The sequence below is a fragment of the Porites lutea genome, chromosome 11 (assembly GCF_958299795.1).
Source record: "Porites lutea chromosome 11, jaPorLute2.1, whole genome shotgun sequence".
In the NCBI taxonomy this organism is placed as follows: Eukaryota; Metazoa; Cnidaria; class Anthozoa; order Scleractinia; family Poritidae; genus Porites; species Porites lutea.
In genome coordinates this window covers 18,019,798-18,042,508 of record NC_133211.1, presented here as the reverse complement: position 1 = coordinate 18,042,508, position 22,711 = coordinate 18,019,798, and the positions used below count along the sequence as shown (strand labels likewise).

Below are 22,711 nucleotides of genomic sequence, written 5' to 3'. Positions count from 1 at the left end.
AATATGGTCAGGCCTTCTGAATGCGGACATTAGAGAGCTTAAGCAACGACAACGGTGACGGCAACGAGAACGTCAAAAAACCAATAAGTTTAAGGTGATGTTACACGAGACGATTCGTAACGACGATTTTTAGCGCAACACAGCGTTGCAACATTGTTGCGACATTGTTTCGAATGGTTACAACATTGTTCCCGCATCGCAACGCTGTGTTGCACTAAAAATCGTCGTTGCGCATCGTCCCGTGTGACATCACCTTCAGATAGCAAAACAACAACTCTGCACGCTTTTTTCATTACCTGAGAGCCCAACACATTATCTGCTAATAACTAGGTACAAATAATGCATGTGCAATAGCCTGCGAAAACAGCCGATATTCTGCGACGCCACCAATTCCTGTAAAAATGATGTCTGAGAAACGAGTGCAGAAATTCCACACTGATGACAATGATGTCTGGGTAGTGTTGCATCATCAGTATGGAACTTCTGCGTTCGTTTCTCATACATCATTTTGCAGGGAAACCAGTGGTGGCGTTGCCAAATGCTGGCTGCTTGCTCAGGCTACATGTGCAATGTGGTCCAATTTTGTTTGGCCATAAATAATATTCTACTCATGTGTGAATGAAACATCTACCCTTTCTCCATCTTTAGATCGCTCTTGTGTGAAAATGGCAGATCACTTCCCAAATAATTAAAAAAAAGAACCTGAATTGATATTGTTATTGTTAATCATGCATTGCACATACAGCCTATGGATTTGTCACTAATCTATTAGCAGACAACTAATTAATATGTAGGTTGAGCTTATTTTCAAAATTAGCTGTAGACTCTTAGCCAATGAGAAGACAGATGGTGTGTATAATATAACAAGTAAGCTAATTACTATACCTTTGTCTAGTTTGTTATCCTCTATGTCTAAGTTACCAATTCTTTTCTTCTCCTTCTTCTTCTTCATCTTCCTTAGACCTTGTACATTCTTAGTGTCTAAGATAGAGAAATTGAGCAAACCAAATTAAGTCATGTCAGTGGGGGACAGGTCATAACTATTGATTTATGATAAATGTTTTGCCTACCCCATTATACACTGTAAGTCAACTCTACTTGTTGTCACAAGTCAAACATAATGCCATGTACTATGGGTGTGTCAATATTCTAAAATACTCACTGCTTGTTTTGTCCTTCTTCTTCTTTTTCCTCATACCCTGTTCATTCATACTGTCTAACAAAGAGAAGGGATGAGGCAATAAAGAGGATATAGACATGTTTTTTAATATCCAGTTTCAGTGGGGGCAGGTCTTCAAACTATTGATAATTAATGAATGTTTTGCCTTCCCCATTATAAATCAACTGACATTGATGAATTTTGGAAGAAAGACCTGATGCATTACAAGCATTTGATCAAAGTTGATCAATGTATGGTGCAGTTGCAAGTTTAAGAAGACATTTAAAGCACGTTAATCATTGATTTTTAACTCGCTCTGGTAACAAACTGTAATCAAAATTATAGTGCTTGATATCATTATTATTCTTAATCACCTTTACATTCTGATCTTTTCCTCTTCTTCTTTCTTTCCCTCTCCACATTTTGCTCATTTACAGTGTCTAGCATAGAGAAAGGATCAGGGGGAAGTCAGTAGAAAACATGTTATTTATCCATCAAACTATCTTGCTACATTGGGGGACAGATCTTCACATCATTGATCATTGATAGATGTTTTGGATTACCCACTATAAAGTTACCTAAATTAATGATTTTTGAAGAGACTGATGAAATATAAACCTCAGAATATTAATGTCATAATTAATTTTAAATATGTAGTTCAATAGCGATAACACTTTAATCTCCATAGTAAAATTCCTCCTTCATCATTCAGTGTAATTGTTCTTTTTTTTGCTTGTCATCTTTCCTTGCTTTATCTTTCTTGTGAACGATTTCTTTCAGACGACCAAAAAACAAACATACAGTTGCAGATGGATTCAATTCAAATCATGACACTTAGTCTACATAACATAACTGTGTGCCACATTGTCATGACAATGACAACTGCAACCACTTTTATCCAACTTCTTCTAAGTTATTTCATAGGAGGCTTTAATATATATCTATAAGGATAGACACCTGGGGATTCAACAGTGGAGTCCAGACTTGTACAGTTTGGTGGATAGGTTCCACTAAAAATGACCTGAAAAAGAACAAAAAAAACTGTGGAAGTATCATTGGCTGTTACGATCGTTAACTATAATTATATCATCTGTATAGAAAACATCATCCCAAGTATAACTTTTTGTCCTTGAAGAGTTTTAAAAATTTGTTTATCATTCTTTTTAATGGTGTTTAGTATTCATGTAATATCTTGTTTTTTGTGTAATGTTATAATATTATTATTATTAATGCTTATCGATTAATTTTATTTTTTTCTATTGTTTTCTATAAGACATCGATGATTAAAGATTTAAATTGTAATAATTTTTATTGTTGTTATTGTATCTTATAACTATATAACTGTGTTATTTTTATTTGCACTGAATGCCAGTTTCATCAATATTATTATAACCTTTTTATGACTGTGTAAAAGTTGTTTTGAGTCTTGTGTCCTTAATGAGCTTCTATATGAAGTTGCCATTTAGTTTGCAAGCATCCAAGACTGCGGAAATGACACCATCCACTCCAATAGTGGAGACTAGAAGTTCCAGAGATCCTTCCACTCCAAATCTTGACATTGAAAACTCCAGATGCACAAGGCATCTTCCGCCACAATGGGCAAGATATTAGAAGTTCCAAGATCCATTCACCCCAGAATCCATATTGAAGTTCCAGTGTGGAACCATTTCAGGGAATTGCGCCTGCCATTGCAATACAAGGAACTGGAGTTCCAGAGATCCTTCCACCCCAAAAACTGATGTTCAAAGCTCCAGATGCCCAAAGGCATCTTCCGCTTCAAAGCAGAGTTTTTGAAGCTCCAGGATCCTTCCACCCCAGACTTGATATTGAAGCTTGAGTGTCAAAGTGCTTACTAACTTGTGAATTGCATTATCTACCACAATACAAGGAACTGAAGTTCCAGAGATCCTTCCACCCCAAAAACTGATGTTCAAAGCTCCAGATGCGCAAAGGCATCTTCCGCTTCAAAGCAGGGTTTTTGAAGCTCCAGGTTCCTTCCACCCCAGACTTGATATTGAAGCTTGAGTGTCAAAGTGCTTAATAACTTGTGAATTGCATCATCTACCACAATACAAGGAACTGGAGTTCCAGAGATCCTTCCACCCCAGAAACGGATCTTCAAAGCTCCAGATGCCCAAAGGCATCTTCCGCTTCAAAGCAGGGTTTTTGAAGCTCCAGGATCCTTCCACCCCAGACTTGATATTGAAGCATTCTAGCCCGTGCTTGAAACTGAATGTTCCAGAGATCCTTTCACTTCAAAATTTGAAATTGAAAGCTCCAGATGCCCGAGGCATCTTCCGCCTCAATTTAAAGATTTGGAAGCTCCAGGACCCTTCTATACCAGTTTTGATTTGAATGTTTTGGCATGCAAGCATATTTGTAGCATATGCAGATCATTGCACCTTCCATCACAATAAAAAGGAACTGGAAGTTCCAGAGATCCTTCCATCTCACATCTTAACATTGAAAATTCCAGATGCCCAAAACATCTTCCACCACAATGCAAGATGTTGAAGATTCCAGGAACCTTTCACCCCAGGCTTGATATTGTAAGCTTCTTTGTACAAGTGCTGCCTTGCTGGAGCATTTAAAAAAGTATATTTCCTTCACCTTTGACATGATTTTGCAGAATACAGTGAGTGTCTAGCCTGTTCTTTCATTAAAATTTGCTTAGAAAACTTTAAAAATTGCAGTATTCAGGTCCATTTGTATAACAGCCCAGAAGTAGGTTATTACTGTAGCAGAGACACTGGAACAAGGAGATCAAGATATTAAAGGTAGTCTTTCATACACACTTGGCAACTTGTCTGCTACAGTGCCAGCTGGAGGTGGCCTTGTTTAGTTACAAACATAACAGTTTTCAAGCTCATGTCAAGCCTCTCTTCATTCCAAAGGCCATGGCATCAAGTACTTATGTTTAAATTTTTCGATTTACATCTCGCAATTTATTTGCATGCAAAAACCGAAACCAGACAACAACCATTTAACCACTTTATCATTTTGTTTCACAATTTACTTAGAATCTTGAGTAATTTGGGTGTGTATAGAAGTCATAATAACTTGATTTTCTTGTTATTCTTCATACATAATAAGTACCATTACACTGAATTTCTGAAAAAAGGATACATTGATTGCACCTGCTACAAGATGAAATTTCATCTCAATAAAAAAGAACAAACACCTAGAACCGAAAACCACATACATAGTACCACAGGTAAAGTAACTGCAAAAAAAAAAAAGACTTGTTTTTGGAGAGTCTGGCATGGCTGGGAGATGAACAGAAGCAAACACATGACCAATTAGCCCTCGAAATGATCATACTAACTACTTTCTCTTTAACTACCTGCCTACTCAATTACCTAGGAAAACCAATCTCTACTTGTCCTCCTTACCAGCTAGACTATATCTCCAGTTAATGCTTTATGTTCAGCAGCTCAACCATGCCAGTGTTATCATTTTGATTGTGTGGACAATGAAAATTATCAGGGGGAAGATCTTTATATATTAATAAATATTAAGCTGGCTATGTGTGTGGCTGTATGTGGTTTCCTGTCTTAGAAATCCTCTAGAATGAAAAATCAATTTACCTATAGTTTGTAATAATATTGCTTAAAAAGGGAGAGAACTAGAAAACATTTGACATGTGAAACACTTGTTGTCAATACCAAACATAATTAGTGATCCAAAGTTTCCTGTACATGTACATCTATAAAATGCCTTTCACCCTCTGCCAAGAACAGGCTATACACACCATTGTATGTATTCATAGCAACAGAAAAGTAAACTAAATGGCAATTGAAGGCCAGAAGGTATGTTGGAGCATGTAACATAGTTCTTATACTCGATTCTGATAGTTTTGGCATTATTGTTCAAATGTGTAATTAAGTAATTATTTGATACTGAAAGGTCAACTGTAAGGAATGTGATTTTGATTGTCTTTTCTTGTGCGAACAATAATAAAACAAATGTTCAAGTAATTGAAAAAGAAAAGAAAACCGTTGACAGGGGTAAGAGCTAGGTTGGGGCTATAGTTAGGGTAAGGCTAACATTTAAGTGTTTTAAGGGTAAAATAATAGCAGTTAGTACTTAGTGGGGATAATAGGGCTATGATTTATGGTTTAGTAAGGGACAGAGGTGGGTTTAAGGTTAGGGTTAGGTTTGGTAATAGGGCTAGGATTATGGTGGGATAAAGGGGTTTTGCCAAGGGTAGTTTTAGGGTTAAGATTAGAATAAGCCATAGGGTTAGAGTTACAGATAATGTTGGGGTTAGTCTAGGATTGGTTTAAAGTTAAGATTAGAATAATTAGAGGTTAGGGATAGCCGAGGATTGGTTAAGGGTTAAGAATAGAATTAGCAAAATGGTTAAGGTTAGCCTAGGATTGGTTTAGGGTTAAGAGATTAGAATTAGCAAAATGGTTAGGGTTAGCCTAGGATTGGTTTAGGGTTAAGAGATGAGAATTAGAAAAAAGGTTGCGGTTAGCCTAGGATTGGTTTAGGGTTAAGATTAGAATTAGCAGTGAGGTTACTGGGTTAGCCTAGGATTGGTGTAGGGTTAAGATTAGAATTAGCAGTGAGGTTACTGGGTTAGCCTAGGATTGGTTTAGGGTTAAGATTAGAATTAGCAGTGAGGTTACTGGGTTAGCCTAGGATTGGTGTAGGGTTAAGATTAGAATTAGCAGTGAGGTTACTGGGTTAGCCTAGGATTGGTTTAGGGTTAAGATTAGAATTAGCAGTGAGGTTACTGGGTTAGCCTAGGATTGGTTTAGGGTTAAGATTAGACTTAGCAGTGAGGTTAGGGTTAGCCTAGGATTGGTTTAGGGTTAAGAGTAGAATTAGCATTAAGGTTAGGCTAGGGTTATGTGGAGGTTAGATGCTAGGGTAGGATCAAAATTAAGGTTAGAATTAGCAGAACAGCGGGAGTTAGGGTAGGGATTATGGTTAGGTTTGTGGTTACAGAAGGTTTAGGGTTCCAGTATTATAGCTAGGTTATGGGTGAGGGTTAGCGATAGGTTTGAGGTTAGGGTTAGAATTAGCAGCAAGATTAGGGTTTATTTTTAGGGGTTAGGGAAACATTGGGTTAGGACTAGACTATAATAGTAAGGTTAAGCCTCCACTTGTAAGTACTATTGTACTTACTTCTTCCCTTTCCATCAGTGTCTGCATTTCACTGGCATCCTGAATAAATGGATGAAAAGGAAAGAAAAAAAAAACACATAATTATCAACATGTCAATAGAAGGTACTAAATGTTTGAGTTATTGCAAGATAAAATACATACAGGTACCGTAGGTAAATAATAATTATGTATAACTATGCTGTATTTATTTGAAATAATGGAACTTTCATTTCAGAGAAGGTGTGGATTGAGATAAAGGGACAGTGAGAGCATAAACATACAGTTGACACGCATATGTGGTATGTTTGTACTTCTTATAGTTATAGGGACAATAATATTTATACTAATAACAACAATAACCAGTAATAAAGGCTGAGTATTATTTTTATCACAATTCAGTGAATAAAATATTTACTTATTACTACAGTCCAAATAATTCATTTTTGGATATCTACCTTTTTAATAACTTTCAAGACATGTCTCTGTGTCTCTATTTTTTGTTTCACATGTACCATGTTGTTTGTGGCTTGGTGCACAAGAATAAAAAAAAGGGGAATTTTGAAATCCGCTCCCAACCAGTCGTACACTTCCTGAAAAGGAAAATCGATCGCACCAAATGTCAATAATAATGAACATGTGGCTGAAAAGACACTTGTTTTGAGAGTGTCATTTGTTTTCATGTACAGTGGAACCTCGATTTAACGAAGGGCCAAAGAACTGGCAATATGTGTTCGCTATATTGAGGTTTCGTTATATTGAAGTTCTTTTTCATACATCTCACTATGACTAGAGTAAAAAACCCTGAACAACATAATTATTAATTTTTAACAGAAATGGAAAACAGTAATACTGACTTACTTGGTAAAACGCTGTTTTTGGAATTTTTCGTTTCCACATCCCCAGAGGAGTAAGAACCCGTACTTCCACCCCTGCCGGGTCTTCAGGCTGTACCCTGAGGGCCCTTTGCTCTCTTATCCACATCTCCAAATCTGGATTATACTAATAGATAAATTAAGTTGATTGGTAATAAAAAAATTGTTTAATTCTTTCTTTAAGGATTGTCTGAAAATTTATATATTCCTCCAACTTTGGTAAAATTTGCAGCTGCACTCTTGTTGAAAAGTCTGGTACACCATAATGAAACAGATAGAGAATAAACATAACATATTGTCTTTTTTATGCAAAACGAAAGAAACAATTTACAATGAGAAATGCTAACAAAATTTGTGCCAGATCTGAAAATGGGTATGGATCTTAGAGACCAGGTCTGAAAATGGGTATGGAAAATTTCATTTTTTGGTCCAAAATAGGGTCAGGATTTGGAGAAACGGGTGGCACACCCCCACCAAGAATTGAAAGGAGTACACCCCTCTGGGAATCAGAAGGTCAAGTTTGGACTGAAACAGATCAATCCCCATACGTTAATTTGATTGTAGAGCATTAAGGGGGAGGGGGGGACTTTTTCCCTTGAAAATGAGGGGTTCAGTGGGGAGGGGGAGGTAGGGGGCTTAAGAACATTAGTCATACTCCACTCACTCACCATATCACTTTTGTCATTCTCAGGTGTGGATAAATCAATTACCACTGATTTTGAGATGCAATTGACAGACTGCATTAAAACACAAAAGAAATGGTAATCAGTACTCAAACAATTAACATGGTATACATTTTAACAGCCACACACTGAAGTAAGGGTAGTGAACATATATAATAGCCAAGCATTTAATATTATACACTGAATTAATCAAACTCTTCTCACTCACCATATCCCCTTCATCACTGTCAACCACTGTACCTGTGGTGCATTTGTCAGACTGCATTAAAACATTACAGAAGGAAAATTTAATTGGTAATCAGTACTCAAACAATTACCAAAGGTGTATATTAATTATGTTAAGAGCCATGACTTTCACAAAGTAATGGTAATGGTACCAAGCCAATAATGAAGACATCTTGACCATTTTAATAAAATAAATGGCTTGTGCATCAATGTGTACTTGGGTTAACATTACTAACTTGAAACAAACGCCACTGAATCGTGGTCAATAGGTACTGGCACCTTGCAAAGGACTTATTGATGAAATCAAACAAAACAAACTATGAGAGAACAACTGAACAACTGACAATTTGACTAACAATAAGCAACTGTTGTCTGTGACAGTAGACGGATCGAGATGCACCAATTACATTGGATTACACTGCATGCAAAGAAAGTCGTGTCCGATAGCCCAGGGCTGGTGGATTTTGCTATCGGGCTAGTGATTTTTGTTCTTAACTTGCCCGACGGGTAAGTGCTGTTGTTTGCAAAAATGGGGAAATTCAGGTTACAGAAGGATTGTAAAATCCTGCTAATCAAAAAGGGTTTTGGGGCTAGTTAAACTGACTTGTGGGCTAGTACATGCTAGCTACAGCTTGCCGAAATGGCAGGCTGTAAAACTGACTTTCTTTGCACCCTGATTACACCAATTACATTACTGACGGAGGACCAATAACATCACGACGTAATTGACCGATCAGGTCAATAACCAGAGTATAATACCATCAACTGACGTGATACAACTCACTTTCACTCTGAAGATGAATACCACACAGGTTGTCAAACTGTCAGACACTGTCAACAACAACAGCCCTATTCAGTAACGTTCACTTGGACGATCAAACTCAACCTACTTTTGAAATGACTCCTGGGTTCAAACCTTTCACACAAAAGATATTCTAGCATCATGTACACTTGGTCAACAGTACACCATTTCTGTGGCCAGGGCTATCCCAAAGTTAGAAACCCTGACACATCACTGCTAATGAACTCACTGATTCACACTAATCAAAATTAGTTTGTGTACCTGGTCACCTCTATCATGAGAGAGGTCTATCACTGTAGTAGTAGCAGTTGAGATGCAACTAACAGGCTAAATAAACACAAGCAAGAGTGGTTATAATCAGCATAAAGCCAAAGAAAAAAATATAACTGTCTTGCACTATTGAATAGCAAAATGTCTCCAATCCTAGCAATGAAATGTGTGTTACAGGTCAAATTTGATTTTAGGTTAATTTCGATTTAACTGAGGTTGATTCTCACTTTCATTTCAATGTTTCCTAGCCCTAATTCAAAAATGGTTAGGGGTAGGAGACAAGGGAAATTGATAATCAACCTAAGTTAACTAAAATTAACCTGAAATTAAATTTGACCTGTAACATATATACATATATACATATAATGCAGACTGGGAATACTGAAATAACATATGCGGAAAAATATTATGATACACATTATAGGTAATTGAGTTGTAGCTCATGATGAAGAAAACATATAAGAAAAAGCAGTATTTAAAAGTAGAAGGCCGTCCTGTCAACAGCAACATACTACCCAAAGTAAGTATGGTAAACATTAATCTATTTTATACCTGCTTGAGACCAGCAGACATTTAATGGGAAAGGAAACATGATTAGAAGCACAGAGATCATCTTTGTGGCACGGTTACGTTCAACAGTACAATGAAAAATACAAATCAAATAAGTATAACCCTAACTGATCAAAAGCCTTTTTTGCCCTTTTGGCATGATTCCCATCACCGTATGAGAAATCTGGACAGGGGAAGCTTAGATGAAGTCTGGTACCTTGTGACTGACTGTCTTTTCTGTGAGGTCTGTCTCCTTTGTGGACTGTTTTTCCCTTTATAAATAGTGAAAACAATGAATGGGTAACATTAAACAACCAACAAAAACTCGAAATGCAAAAAAAAAAAAAACATAAAACACTCTAAAACACTCCCAAAAACATAATTTCACAAACCTGTCTCTGGCCAGATGCACCAAATCTAGCGTTTCTTTGGCTTTTGTTAAGGCCTCTTTAAGCTCCGTCCACGTAAACCATTCTGAAAAATTTGTTAAAACTTTAATTGGGATATTGACCACAGTTTTAAAGATAAATTGCAAAATATACTTTGATTTATTATAACTAATTATTTTTTACCATTATAAGTTTTAAAGAGTTTTTCCCTACCGGAAAATCGCTCCACCAACATAGGCACAGTTGACCCACGGAGTGAAGGTGCAAGAATAAGGATTTGGGGACATTGGACTCCCTGTCCGCCAACTATTTGTAATGCTATAAGACAAGAAGAGTGCAAATTATTATATCAACACCAAGGAATATCAGTGGAGCTCCCGAGCAAAAAATATGGTGACTCTTCACACATGAAATAATATGTTATCTTCAAGTGTGAAAAGATCACTGTTACTATGCCACTATAAACTATCGTGCCTTTTGCAGCAATCAATTTTTTTAAAATTTTAAGGTGTTTTTATAGGTGGAAATTATAATAATTATTATTAAGATAGCTATTTCAAGCCTGGAGTGCAAAAAACTTTATCCAAAAATGGATGTACAAAGAAGTGAACCTTTCTAATGAATGTTTGGTAGGGTTTAGTCCATTGATGACCAGATTAAAACACGGTGAAAAGGTGTTAAGAATATTTTTATTATTACCTTTCCTTCCTTCTCTCTTGCCTTGATCCGAAATCCAAATCAAAGGATCTGGGTCGTAGAGAAGTTTTTCGGTGATACACACCTCTTTTAGGTCACTATGAATAGATAACAATTATTGCAAACAGATACATAATACCACATCCACAACATCTATTCTCTAGCTACCTACTGATAAACTTCACTTTTGCTTGAATACTAGTCAAAATACAATTTTGCTAATTACCTTTCTTCCCCCACACAAGCCCTCCCTGCTGTTAAGATGATACATTATAATAATTATTATTAGCAAAGAACAGATCATTAAAGCCTCTCGTAGCTAGTATGATGTAATTCATAAAGCTGCAGAGAACATCTCAATAAGAATAGCTGCTGCATGTTTTAACTCTTTTGAAAAACAAATTTTGAGGGGAGTATACCAGTGGTTGTTCCTGCATTCCTTACTTAAGAAATAGAATGAAAAGCATTGTGTCCATAGAAAATTCTAAATTCTTAAACATGTAACTGTATATTTAAATAATTTGCATGTTATTAGATAGTCATGTATGGATATTGTGGCCTTAGTAATGAATACTTTCATTTGATCTTACAGCTCTGTGTCCAAGGTGGCATGAAAGATGGTTTGTAAGAGTTGTGCTTGTTAATGGATTTTACCTCAGCATCTGGCATTCTTCATGAGAGAGGTGTGTGTCACGATTGTTTAAGACAACCACCACTGCAATTCTTGGCCCCTTATAAATGTGTTGGCAAAGCTAAAGACAGAATCATCATTTAATTAAAACAATAATGAATGGAAATTAGGTCATAACTGATGAAGGATTCATCATTCTCATCTTCTCTACAGTTTTTGTCTTTATCAGTATAAACAAGCATAAAAAGAACACCTTCCCAGCATTATTTCCTGAAGAAGCCAGCAAGACATGGAACTAGCAACCGCTGGAAAATCTGCTATAGACGGACTTTTGAAGTGGATTACTTTCTTTCTCAATTTCTCTTCATAAAATGCTCTTACAGTGTGTAAAATTCCTAAACAGGGGAAAGGAATACCAAAGTCTACAAAAAATTACTTTCAAGGACTTTTCCAGGACGTGCACTGTGATTCAAGTGTTTTCAAGAAAAAATACAATTTGAAAACATTTCAAGGTTCAAGGATGCCAAACAAAATTTCAAAACCTTTTCACAGAACCCAACGTAAATTCAAGACTTTTTAACGACCCCCCCCCCCCTCACCCCAACCCCCCTCCAAAAAAAATAATAATAATAATAATAAAATTTGATAACTTTTCAAAACAGCAGGAACTATGTGATGGTAGGACATCTACGTGTCTGCAGCCAAATGTCCCTTTCTGGGCAATTATCCCCTTATACTATCATGTTCATTTTACAAGCAGCTCTGTTATCTATGGTTGTTGTCGCATAGCGCTGATCTATCGATAATTTTGTAGATTGTTGTTAATGACTTACACTTTTGAAAGAAACTCCAATAAAAGGCAACCCATTTACGTTGGCTTGACCTAACACAACACCCAGGGGCTGTAATAATTGGTCCGAATGGAGCAGTCCTGTAAAAATACAACAAAGAATCGTAAATACAAGGTAATGGTTAATTATAACTTCCTCAACATCATTATATGCAAATAGCAGAATTCGGCTCCACCAGCAGCCACATTGAACTAGAATATCAGCCATTATAAGATAAGTTCTCTGCTAAGTAAGTCATTCAAAGACAGTTGGCGGCTACCAATTTTTCTGCTATCATGGCCAAGCTATGGCATTCTCAGTAGCTAATGATTAGAAGAATTAATAGCCTGAAAATCACAACGGTGTGCTTCCTTTTTTTCTTAAAGCTGGCCTCTGTCACTCTGGTGTCTGGATATTATAAGCCTTGAGATTCTCCAAATTTTTGGTGGGTTCTGTACATCTTGTGTAGTTTTAATTGCACAATTTGAGCCGTTTATTTTTATTTTTCATTTAGGTAGCCAAAAGGTGACTATGAAAAGGTAGGATTTGGAACAGTACTTTAAATGAATACCTGGTTCATACAGCCCCCTATCATTTAGGTCTTGAACTATTGTCCCTACTGTGAATGTAAAAAAAAAAACAACAACAACAACAACAACAACCTTAAAACAAAACTGCAAAAATATGCAATATATGTGAAATGTTGAAACAATTAAGAAACCAAGTCTTTGAAAGTAGGGGTTAATTAGAATGGGTCAAGAAGGTTAAAATGTGTTACCTGGAAAAGCTCCTCCCTTATAACTTGGACCAAACTCGCCTGCAAAAAAGGGGAGAATGGCATTTATCTAGTTGGTACACAGACTCTCTCTTTTTTTCTCTGTAGGGATTGTGGAGCATGAGGATAAATTAACTTATAAGCCAAAAGGTCTGCAGGAGGTACTTGCAGTAACAGAAAAGGCAATTTTTTTTTATCATCAGGTAAATGGCTATTATAGGTCAGTGACAACATCATGTTAACAACTTATCATGCTCGCAAGTAGAAGCACTTGCAATCACAGCTTACTGCAGTAACAGTTTCACTTTTCCACACATCGCACTAAATTATACTCCCTGCTCTCATGCAGAAATAGCTCTCTATTGGACAGTATTTAGTCAGTAGTAAACAGACAAACCTTTAATGCACTTGTTTTCTTTCTCTGCAGTGATTGCACTTCCACCTACAACAAAAACATTCCTTCACCACTAAACAAGAACAAAATAATTTTGTAAAAAAATTTCTTGTTGCAACTTAAATGTTGAACGCTTGTGAATGTAATAGGGGAATGTTAAGATTGACTGCAATCACTCACTCACTCACTCACTCACTCACTCACTCACTCACTCACTCACTCACTCACTCACTCACTCACTCACTCACTCACTCACTCACTCACTCACTCACTCACTCACTCACTCACTCACTCACTCACTCACTCACTCACTCACTCACTCACTCACTCACTCACTCACTCACTCACTCACTCACTCACTCACTCACTCACTCACTCACTCACTCACTCACTCACTCACTCACTCACTCACTCACTCACTCACTCACTCACTCACTCACTCACTCACTCACTCACTCACTCACTCACTCACTCACTCACTCACTCACTCACTCACTCACTCACTCACTCACTCACTCACTCACTCACTCACTCACTCACTCACTCACTCACTCACTCACTCACTCACTCACTCACTCACTCACTCACTCACTCACTCACTCACTCACTCACTCACTCACTCACTCACTCACTCACTCACTCACTCACTCACTCACTCACTCACTCACTCACTCACTCACTCACTCACTCACTCACTCACTCACTCACTCACTCACTCACTCACTCACTCACTCACTCACTCACTCACTCACTCACTCACTCACTCACTCACTCACTCACTCACTCACTCACTCACTCACTCACTCACTCACTCACTCATTCATTCATTCATGTCCTTTAACTAGAACTCTTGGAACTATTAATAATGTTACTTAACTACAAAATCATTACTTGTCACAGATGTTGTCGTTGCTGTTGCTGTTGCTATTGATGTTACTGTTGCAGTTGATGTCGATGCCAACGCTACTGACGTTGCTGTTGTTGACGGCATATTGTCTGCAAAAAGGTCATGGGATAAAAACACTCGAGTTGAAGAGGTTTTAAATTCTTCTGCAACAGCCTTCCCACTGAGATTCGTTCCAACAGGTGAAAGGGCATGGTTGCCGTGTGGTTTTGCCTTTAAAAACCTTATGGTGCTGAAAAGATGAAAACATTTACATTAATAATTTAGTGTTATTTTACAAGGTTCATTGGTTAACTACTAGATGACAAGAAACGACTTGAGTGTGGAATCATCATACAGTACACCATGTAGAGACCGAAGAACAATAAGCATTAGGGCCATCCAAATTGTCATTAGTATATAATCAGATTAATTTTTATGCTCAATGAGACTTGTTATTCCAGCTGGCTAGTTGTGCTGGTGGGAGTAAACTTACGGGATGCAACTCTCTTTATGGCTGTTCCTGCATTGATACAGTAAAGGAAATTCAGTAACCTAGATTGGCATTGTGGCTACCAATAAAGCAGTCACCTTCTATCAAGTGTCCTCTGTTTTGAGAGATAGTCCCGAAATACAAATTCTCCAAACCTAAACGCCTAGGAGAACGACCTTTGCCCCCCAACACCGACAAGTCCCACCCCTAAACTTTAGTCTCCTATAATATTACATAATACATATCTGTATTTCAAGTTCAAGACAATCATATGAAATAAACGAAACCGGAATAATAACATCCCCAGCCCATCACGAACAGTCGCATAATTTATTAATGCATTTCGAATTTTTCGCGCAATGACAGTCAGAAGTAACTTACCTCGCGTTGCCTATCTCCTTAAATTCCCTTTTCAAGAGGGAGAGCATTTCCATTTCATTGAATGATTTATCGAACTTAATTCGTTTCCCTTCTACTTGGCCTTGGGAATTTGAAGCATTTGAGCCTAGCCAGAGGAAGGTTCTCGTGGGTTTGGCTCCACTGGACTTCGATCCAGACCGAACGTTCGTTTGTGCAGTGAATACGGGGCCAAGATTGCCCAGTCCAGTAGGCTGGCCATTTGGCTGGCCATTTGTAGACGCCGCATCCCGATCCTGTTCATTCATTTCACCCAGAAAAGTACCTAACGACCGCGACAACTGAGAGAAGGATTCTTCGCTCATGACAAATCGAAAAGAAATACCTCGTGGCAAATAAAATGCTACAGCATATCAGTTTACTTTGGAAACGTCATATCCTGTAAGCTGATATCAGACGCGGCGTCCCAAGACAAAAACAGTTAATCACAAAATGGGACAATTCCGTAACTTTTCCTTCCATACTTTCGTTTGAAATTGTTACATACATAAATGCTATGGGACTGTTTGTGAAGGGCACTATATTGAAATCGTAAGGTGCTCAACTGATGAAACTGAACATCTGACCATAGACCACTACGACAAAGACCAGGTGTTAATCAATAGGTGGCACAAAGAAGGGAAAATACTCCAAGATATTTGGCGGGGCATACACACAAGAAGTAATATTAAAAAATAAATAAACAAAATAGATAAATATAATCGTACACACACACACACACATAAACCCGCACAAAATATGCAACCCGAAAAGTCAGTACTATACCTGTAAGTATAGAAAGAAATCACGAAAAAGCCACACATGGCGCAATGACGAGCATAGAGAAAACCAACATCATTACACGCAGTCACTCCGGCTTCTGTCAAAGTGGGGGTACAGTGGATTTCAATGAAGTGACAGGGATGATCGAATGGGGGCAAAAATCAAAACCCAAAAAAATCCCAAGCGCTTCCAACAAAACCCCCAAAACTCCCTGGACCAACATTAATCACCAAAAAAATCCCATGCCGAATTTCCGACCCATAAAAATTTTCAGAAAGTATTAAATTATATTACACGAAAAATAGAACTGGCAAAACATTAGTTTTGAATGCCCCCAAAAATTCCCACTTAAATCAAGAAAATCCTTCGATCATCCCTGTCACTTAAAATCCGCAGCCCCCCCCGCTGGGGCTTCTGCTCCCCGTCGGATGGTTCTTCACCAATGGCAAGAGGCCAGCTCACTGCATGCTGCCTGATCGCGTTAAACATTAACAACTAACTTCCTAAGTGAATCCGGACTGAATACCACGAGTCACCGTCATGTTTACCCTGTGTATTTCATTTTCATTATTTACTTGGTTTTTCTTTATTCTTACCGTTGGGATTCAACCAAGAGCAGGTAAGAAGTACTTCTAAAACAGAAAAACGACAAGACGTACTCGGTACAGCGTCAGGCTGTGCTGTAGTTGAATGTGCTGCTCAGATATCAGAAAAGATAAGTTAAATATTTATAGTCATGATTGTTAAAAAGGACCAGCTACATTCCACACCAGTCTGATTCCACACAAACTTCTTTCAATCGTTGTTGATTAATCATAGATGTCATGTGCGCCGTATGCTGCAGCTCTCCCCCTTTTCTTTTTGAAACGCGATCCATACTGCATTTAACCTGTTCCCGGCGTTCAGATGGTGGGTGGCCTGCGTGCCAGCCGGCCCACGCACCATTCATATAGTCCTATACCCAGAAGGTTTAGAGCGTCTGCGACGCAGGCAACTTTTGGGGAACGGACCAAGAAATTGGGCTCGACGCGTACGGTTTGGCTTGCCACTCGCTATCTGAACACCTAGAACAACCTATACTGCATTTAAGCCGGGGGGGGGGGGGAGAGTTACTCCTTAAGATGGCCTATACGGAGTGGTTCCGCCCGAAAGGGGTATCCTTTCAGGCTTCAGGTTTATGAAAGGATAGGGATTCCACTTGTTGAAGTATTAGAGAGGGTAGCGAAATCTGTCATTTGGGTCTGTGAAAGGGCTCAATAGAGCTAAAAGAGAAATTTATGGCTTAATAAAGTCGAGAAAAGGTTCTATTTTTGTGATTTAAAAGACAGTGCATTTACAGCTGTTTAATTTAGTGATTTAAAGATAAAGGTATGTGAAAAGGGTAACATCTGTCAGTAGAAGGTATAAGTAATCGGTTCCTGACGAAAGGGGTACCTTTTTCCGTGAAAAACGACGGGGGCACCCAACGGGAAATTTTGAGAAAAAGACCTAAAAACAATAACAAAGCGTGAATAAAGTTTTCTGAGACTATTTTAAGCATTTTGGGGGATTGCTGGAAAAAAATTATCTGTTCCTCACTCCCAGCAAGACTGATGGAAGAGTTCCCAGCCAGCAAACTTACAACCTCCAACCCGACTTACTGGGAAGTGTCATAGGGCACAATTCAGATCTTGAGTGGTAAGTAACCCATAAAAGTAACCCGTAGCAGCTATTCTAGACTTCAAATCCCCTCTCACACCCTGAATTATCTTTTTCCCAACAACACTTTCCTTCCAAGGACTATTATTTCTTCCACATCTCCCAGCCAGCAAAAATGTGCCTGAAGAACAGATATTTTGAAGAACAGATCCATTGGGTGCCCCTGAAACGATATATAAGAGGTTAAGGGTTTGGACCACGGAGCGGAGCCTCCCCGTATAAACATTTGTTGAGTTACTTGAGGACACCCTCCCCGGAATTTGACCCGAGGAGACGGATAATCAAAGAAGGATGAAGTTTTCCGTCCAAATTTGAACAAAAGGAATAAAACACACGAGTAGAATGAAGCCGATTCATACGTAGGTGGTATTTAAAGGGTCCTTAGAAATAGGGTTGATGTGCGCCTAGCGCCTAACGCGTTTTCAAAACTGATAAATTAAATGCCCAGTTTTGGTTTAAAACGGCTGAAGGTTTTCTTGCAACCATCCTTGTTCCCAGGGTCCTCTCCTACCGAGAGGTACTTAAAAAAATAAAGAAAAGAAAAGTCAAGAAATAAAATAATGACTGGGTGTTAGATATATAAAACGTACACGGTTTGTGCTTTTCTTATCTCATAGTCACTTCTATTGATCCTGGATCAATAGAGTTGTTTGCAAGGGAAGTGAAAGAGCTGTATCTACATGCAAAAACGTCATTAGAGAGCCCAAATGCAGACAGCGAGGACCTGGGCACCATCAAAATTAAGATGGAGGCTGCAGTGCAGCACTTGAGAAGACTGGAATGGGCGTTGGACCTTACCAGACCTTGTGGAGGTGATCTCCTTGAGCTGATAATAAACCAGCTGAAACAACTGGAACGTAAAATCGGCGAGATGATAGAAACCTTCAACGGCTTAATACCGTTGTTGGCAGACGAGCTGCGCTACAGGGCCCCAGTAACTGCTACCAGATCCGTTGGCCGGCCATCATTCATTATCACAAAAGAACAACTCGAAATTATGCGCTCGTATGGTTTATCGTGGATGGACATAGCGAAGGCACTTGGTATGTAAAGATCTTTGTTTGTTATATTTCAAACACGAGAAAAAACGTTTCGTGGGTAGACTTTGTACGTAGGAAATGGTGTGGGGTGGTATTGGTTTGGGTTTAGTTGAGACTTTAAGAGACCCAGTCAGCTAGATATATATATATATATCATGCATGAATGATAAGGTTCTCACTATATTTCGTTTCTTTTTCAATTTGTCTTTCTCGTCTGTTTACGTTCTCCAGGCGTTTCAGTTTCAACCATCTGGAGGCGCCGAGCGAATTTCCAGATCCGACGAAGTAGACATAGAGGAAGGAGGGAGGTTACTATGACAGAATTGAAGGAAATAATAGCACGAATAAAAGAAACGGCGGTCGACGCGGGAATCATTATGATAGAGGGGGAATTGTCCGGACAAGGCCTGTATGCCTCTAGGGTAGCGATATCTGAGGCACTAATGACCTTGGATCCGATCGGGGCAAGCTTGAGATGGCGAGATTTCACACCTAGAGTAAAATATAATGTTCCAGGTAATTGTGTGACGTGGATACGATGCCCCGAAGAAGAAGTAGGCTACTTCATTAGGCAACAAACCCATTAATTTTTGCACTAACTTTAGATTACACTGTAGAACATCCTGTAAGCGACTACCCCTTAACGCAAAAAATTCAGCGGTCACTTAGGTGAGGAGGTCGAGGGAGATCTTTTCCTACTAGAAGTCCGAATAAATCTACTTTCTTTAACACAAGTTATCGTATACAATTTTAAGGTTACGATAAAAGTTCTCCATATCCTTTTAGCGTATGACCGAAAGCCAATCGGTTGCTTACTAAAGTTGAAAACCGGCGAGGCAAATTATAAAACGGTTACCCCAAAAAAGTGGACACAGTCGCTTTCCAGAGGTTCCAACCATCAAGTTTTGACTGTAAGGTTTTTCATTTTTATTTGGACATAAAGTCGCTTATGGCAGTCGAGCGAAAGTTACCTGATTACTGGCCCATTCTATGTGCTTATCTAACATAACATAACTTTTATATAAAACAGAAACACGGAAGATTTTCTGGTCATTCCGATTTCCCTCACTCCACCCCATCCTCTTGAATAATTTCGCGTTTCTGTACTTGCACGTGTGAATAAATAAGGCCAAGACGATGAAAAAGAGAAAAAAAAGTTAAAAAGGTTTATTGTGGTCGAAATTCCAAGACTATAAACTATATTTATAAAAGTGTAAACTTTTTTTCAGGACCTAATAGTCTTTGGCATCTTGACGGAAACCATAAGCTTATAAGGTAAAGATGAGTTTGTATGGCAAAAAAAAATTAAAAAATTAATCACCAGAACTTTATTTGCAATCGATAAAATCACCATAGCAATAATAATGATAATCCTTTCAGTCTGAGAACGTCATGTATGTATATTATTCCGAGGAATTATAATTACTCTACTGCAGTTTTTCTTTTACTTTGTGTATAGTTTTTTACAAGACTCTAATAAAGATGTCGTTCATAATAATGATAATAATAATAATAATAATAATAATAATAATAATAATAACAATAATAATGATGAGAATAATAATAATAATCATGCAAATTCAAAATAGAGTGAATCTTCATGTGGAGAGGATTTCTTGAAGTGACCCCTTTCCTGTTTTGCAGGTGGAGATTGGTCATTCACGGGGGCATAGACGGGTATTCGCGTTTAGTAGTTTACCTTAAATGCTCGGATAACAACAGAGCTGAGACCGTTGGGAATTCGTTTCTAGCTGCTACCGAAGAATACTGTTGGCCTTCCAGAGTAAGAACAGACAAGGGTGGAGAAAATGCTGTGGTTGCTCGGTTGATGATAGAAAGGAGGGGAGAAGGACGCGGGAGTATACTTCAAGGGAGCTCCGTCCATAATCAAAGAATTGAGCGGCTTTGGAGAGACATGAGGAAGATGGTCTCGGAGTACTATAGACGGTTGTTCCATTTTCTCGAAAGCCATCTTTTACTCGACCCGATAGGAGAAGTAGACTTATTTTCCTTACATTTTGTGTTTATTCCAAGAATAAATAACAGTTTGAGTCAATTCAGAGCTTCTTGGAATAATCACAAATTATCGACAGAGGGACAAAAAACTCCAAATCAACTTTACATTCTTGGAATGCTTCGGTTGTTTGGTTCAAACTACACTGCTGTCAAAGACTTCTTTGAAGAGAATAGAGTTCCTGAAAACTACGGGATTTCCGAGCCAGAAGAGGTAGACGCGGTAAACGAAGATTCTAACGGAGCGGTTGTCTTACCGCAAAATGCAATTGAAATGTCACCAGATTGCCTAAGAGAGCTACAGGCCACGGTCAACCCTCTCGAGCAAGACGGGAACCATGGAATTTCTCTTTACCTTAAAGCTAGGGAAATAATTACTCGGTCTACCCAGGTAGAATGAACTTAAGAGTAGATTAAAGGTCGTGGAATGGATACCAGTGGGGAAGCGGGGGGGGGGGGGGGGGGCGATATTTGAAAGAATGGCGTTTTGTAAAATTCCGCCACTTTGGCGAGCAATAATATATATCCTGGCCAGCAAAAAATTTCGTCAGTTTACTGATTTTGAGGCACTATTTCAATCGGTGTCGCTTGAATTTTTCACCGGAATTAAACTTGAAAAAGGCTAGCCAACATTAAAATCCATTTCCATCCAAAGACCACATTAGGGACTTCACCGTATTTTCTTTGCTCAGGCTTTATACAATCTTTTTCATTCACGCCCCACGTACACATATATACGGATTTTTTTTCCCTCCCTTTAGCTGTGTATCCGCCTGTATAACTTCCTATTTAGTGTCTTACAGCTCGATGAAGAAGAAACACATGATATTACGGGAACAGAGGGCAAGAGCACTGGATTTCTTTACAAATAGTAATATGAATCAAATAAGTTGATATTGACTATACACATTAAATCATATGCAATAAGTTCACACGACTGCATTTTATTGATGTCAACGTACCAATAGGTGTCGGGCCCTAGCTAGGATAAACTTTATACATACGGGTACACGAGTGTTACTGCTTAATTAAAGCCACCCCACCTTCCGCTATGAAAAAAACAACAACAAAGGAATAAAACTATAAAGGGGCAGCGTGATCGTTGTCGTTTTTGTGGGAGGTGGTTATGGAGGGGGGTGACGTTGAGGTTAACGTAAGAATGAAGGAAATATTGGGAAAACCGTTATGCTAAAAAAAAAAAAAAAGTTATAGTAGACTAAGTTTTCTTTGCGATAGAGGACTATGTGGTGTTTGTCTACCAATTTTTTCTTTCCAGAATCTCAAAAACAGTATCGACGTTATTATTCGAGTATTTTTCCAATTTTCCAGAGCTATTAACACCTCCTCCAACCCTGCACCTCACAACAAAACAGGTATTTTGATTTGAAGCACATAAGTTAAGCAACATTTTTTTGTAACAAGTCAAGAGGCACAATTCAAGATTTAAAGACAATTAAGATTTAAAGACAATTTACAAGAAATTTAAAAGACAATTGCAAATTGTACATATTTATATTTTCATTATTATTATTATTTTATTGATATACATTTCTTTATTATTAAAACTATGCATGCGCTATATAGTGAGTGCTGAATCTAAGTCTTTGTTTAATTATGGAATCAGGACTGAAAAGATATTTCGGCCGACGCAACCATGGACATTTCGAGGGGCCGGAAATCAGAAAAAAAACGGACAGCGATGTGGGCGTGGGTTTGGGATAGCAGAAATAAGGGTCCAGTTGCCGGTAGGAATTCAGACATCAGAAATGAAACTCCTGGGCCGCTGGTAAGAAATGAATCCGGAGATCGTAATTTAGATTTCGAACCCGAGATTAAGGTCTATTTTCGGGGACGCAGAAACCCGACACCCGATGGCTAAATCACTTCCGACCCCGTGAATTGAATTTCGATCCCGGCATTAAGTCTGTTTACGGGTCCGTTATTGGTAAGTAAAGAAACCGACCCCGCTTACTCATTTCCGGCCCCGTGAATTGTATTTCCGAGGTCGGAAATAC

The 22,711-nt window shown here is 38.3% G+C and overlaps 1 protein-coding gene and 1 long non-coding RNA gene across 5 annotated transcripts in view; one reads left to right on the top strand and one right to left on the bottom strand.

The window, feature by feature from the left end:
• Positions 1–15,535, bottom strand: part of LOC140952603 (uncharacterized) — a 17,324-nt gene extending 1,789 nt beyond the window's left edge. Inside the window, exons 1-21 of one of the 4 annotated variants that reach the window (XM_073402034.1) lie at positions 15,148–15,535; positions 14,275–14,526; positions 13,394–13,449; positions 13,000–13,038; positions 12,793–12,840; positions 12,225–12,322; positions 11,415–11,512; positions 10,764–10,858; positions 10,278–10,382; positions 10,068–10,149; positions 9,893–9,947; positions 9,118–9,183; positions 8,038–8,088; positions 7,815–7,883; positions 7,133–7,273; positions 6,730–6,864; positions 6,296–6,334; positions 2,117–2,180; positions 1,534–1,599; positions 1,163–1,216; positions 886–981 (exon numbers count right to left, since the gene is read on the bottom strand). In XM_073402034.1, coding sequence (XP_073258135.1) covers positions 886–981; positions 1,163–1,216; positions 1,534–1,599; positions 2,117–2,180; positions 6,296–6,334; positions 6,730–6,864; positions 7,133–7,273; positions 7,815–7,883; positions 8,038–8,088; positions 9,118–9,183; positions 9,893–9,947; positions 10,068–10,149; positions 10,278–10,382; positions 10,764–10,858; positions 11,415–11,512; positions 12,225–12,322; positions 12,793–12,840; positions 13,000–13,038; positions 13,394–13,449; positions 14,275–14,526; positions 15,148–15,488 — 2,050 coding nt within the window. In that variant the 5' untranslated portion in view covers positions 15,489–15,535. Of the gene's footprint in view, positions 1–696; positions 982–1,162; positions 1,217–1,533; positions 1,600–2,116; positions 2,181–6,295; positions 6,335–6,729; positions 6,865–7,132; positions 7,274–7,814; positions 7,884–8,037; positions 8,089–9,117; positions 9,184–9,892; positions 9,948–10,067; positions 10,150–10,277; positions 10,383–10,763; positions 10,859–11,414; positions 11,513–12,224; positions 12,323–12,792; positions 12,841–12,999; positions 13,039–13,393; positions 13,450–14,274; positions 14,527–15,147 lie in introns of those variants that run through there. The other 3 variants (XM_073402031.1, XM_073402032.1, XM_073402035.1) reach the window with 3 other exon arrangements.
• A 3,457-nt stretch (positions 15,536–18,992) lies between these two features.
• On the top strand, positions 18,993–20,671 carry LOC140951649 (uncharacterized). Its single transcript, XR_012167313.1, has 3 exons — positions 18,993–19,199; positions 19,913–19,958; positions 20,328–20,671. It is a non-coding gene; the product is annotated as an uncharacterized lncRNA (long non-coding RNA).
• Positions 20,672–22,711: the final 2,040 nt, after the last annotated feature.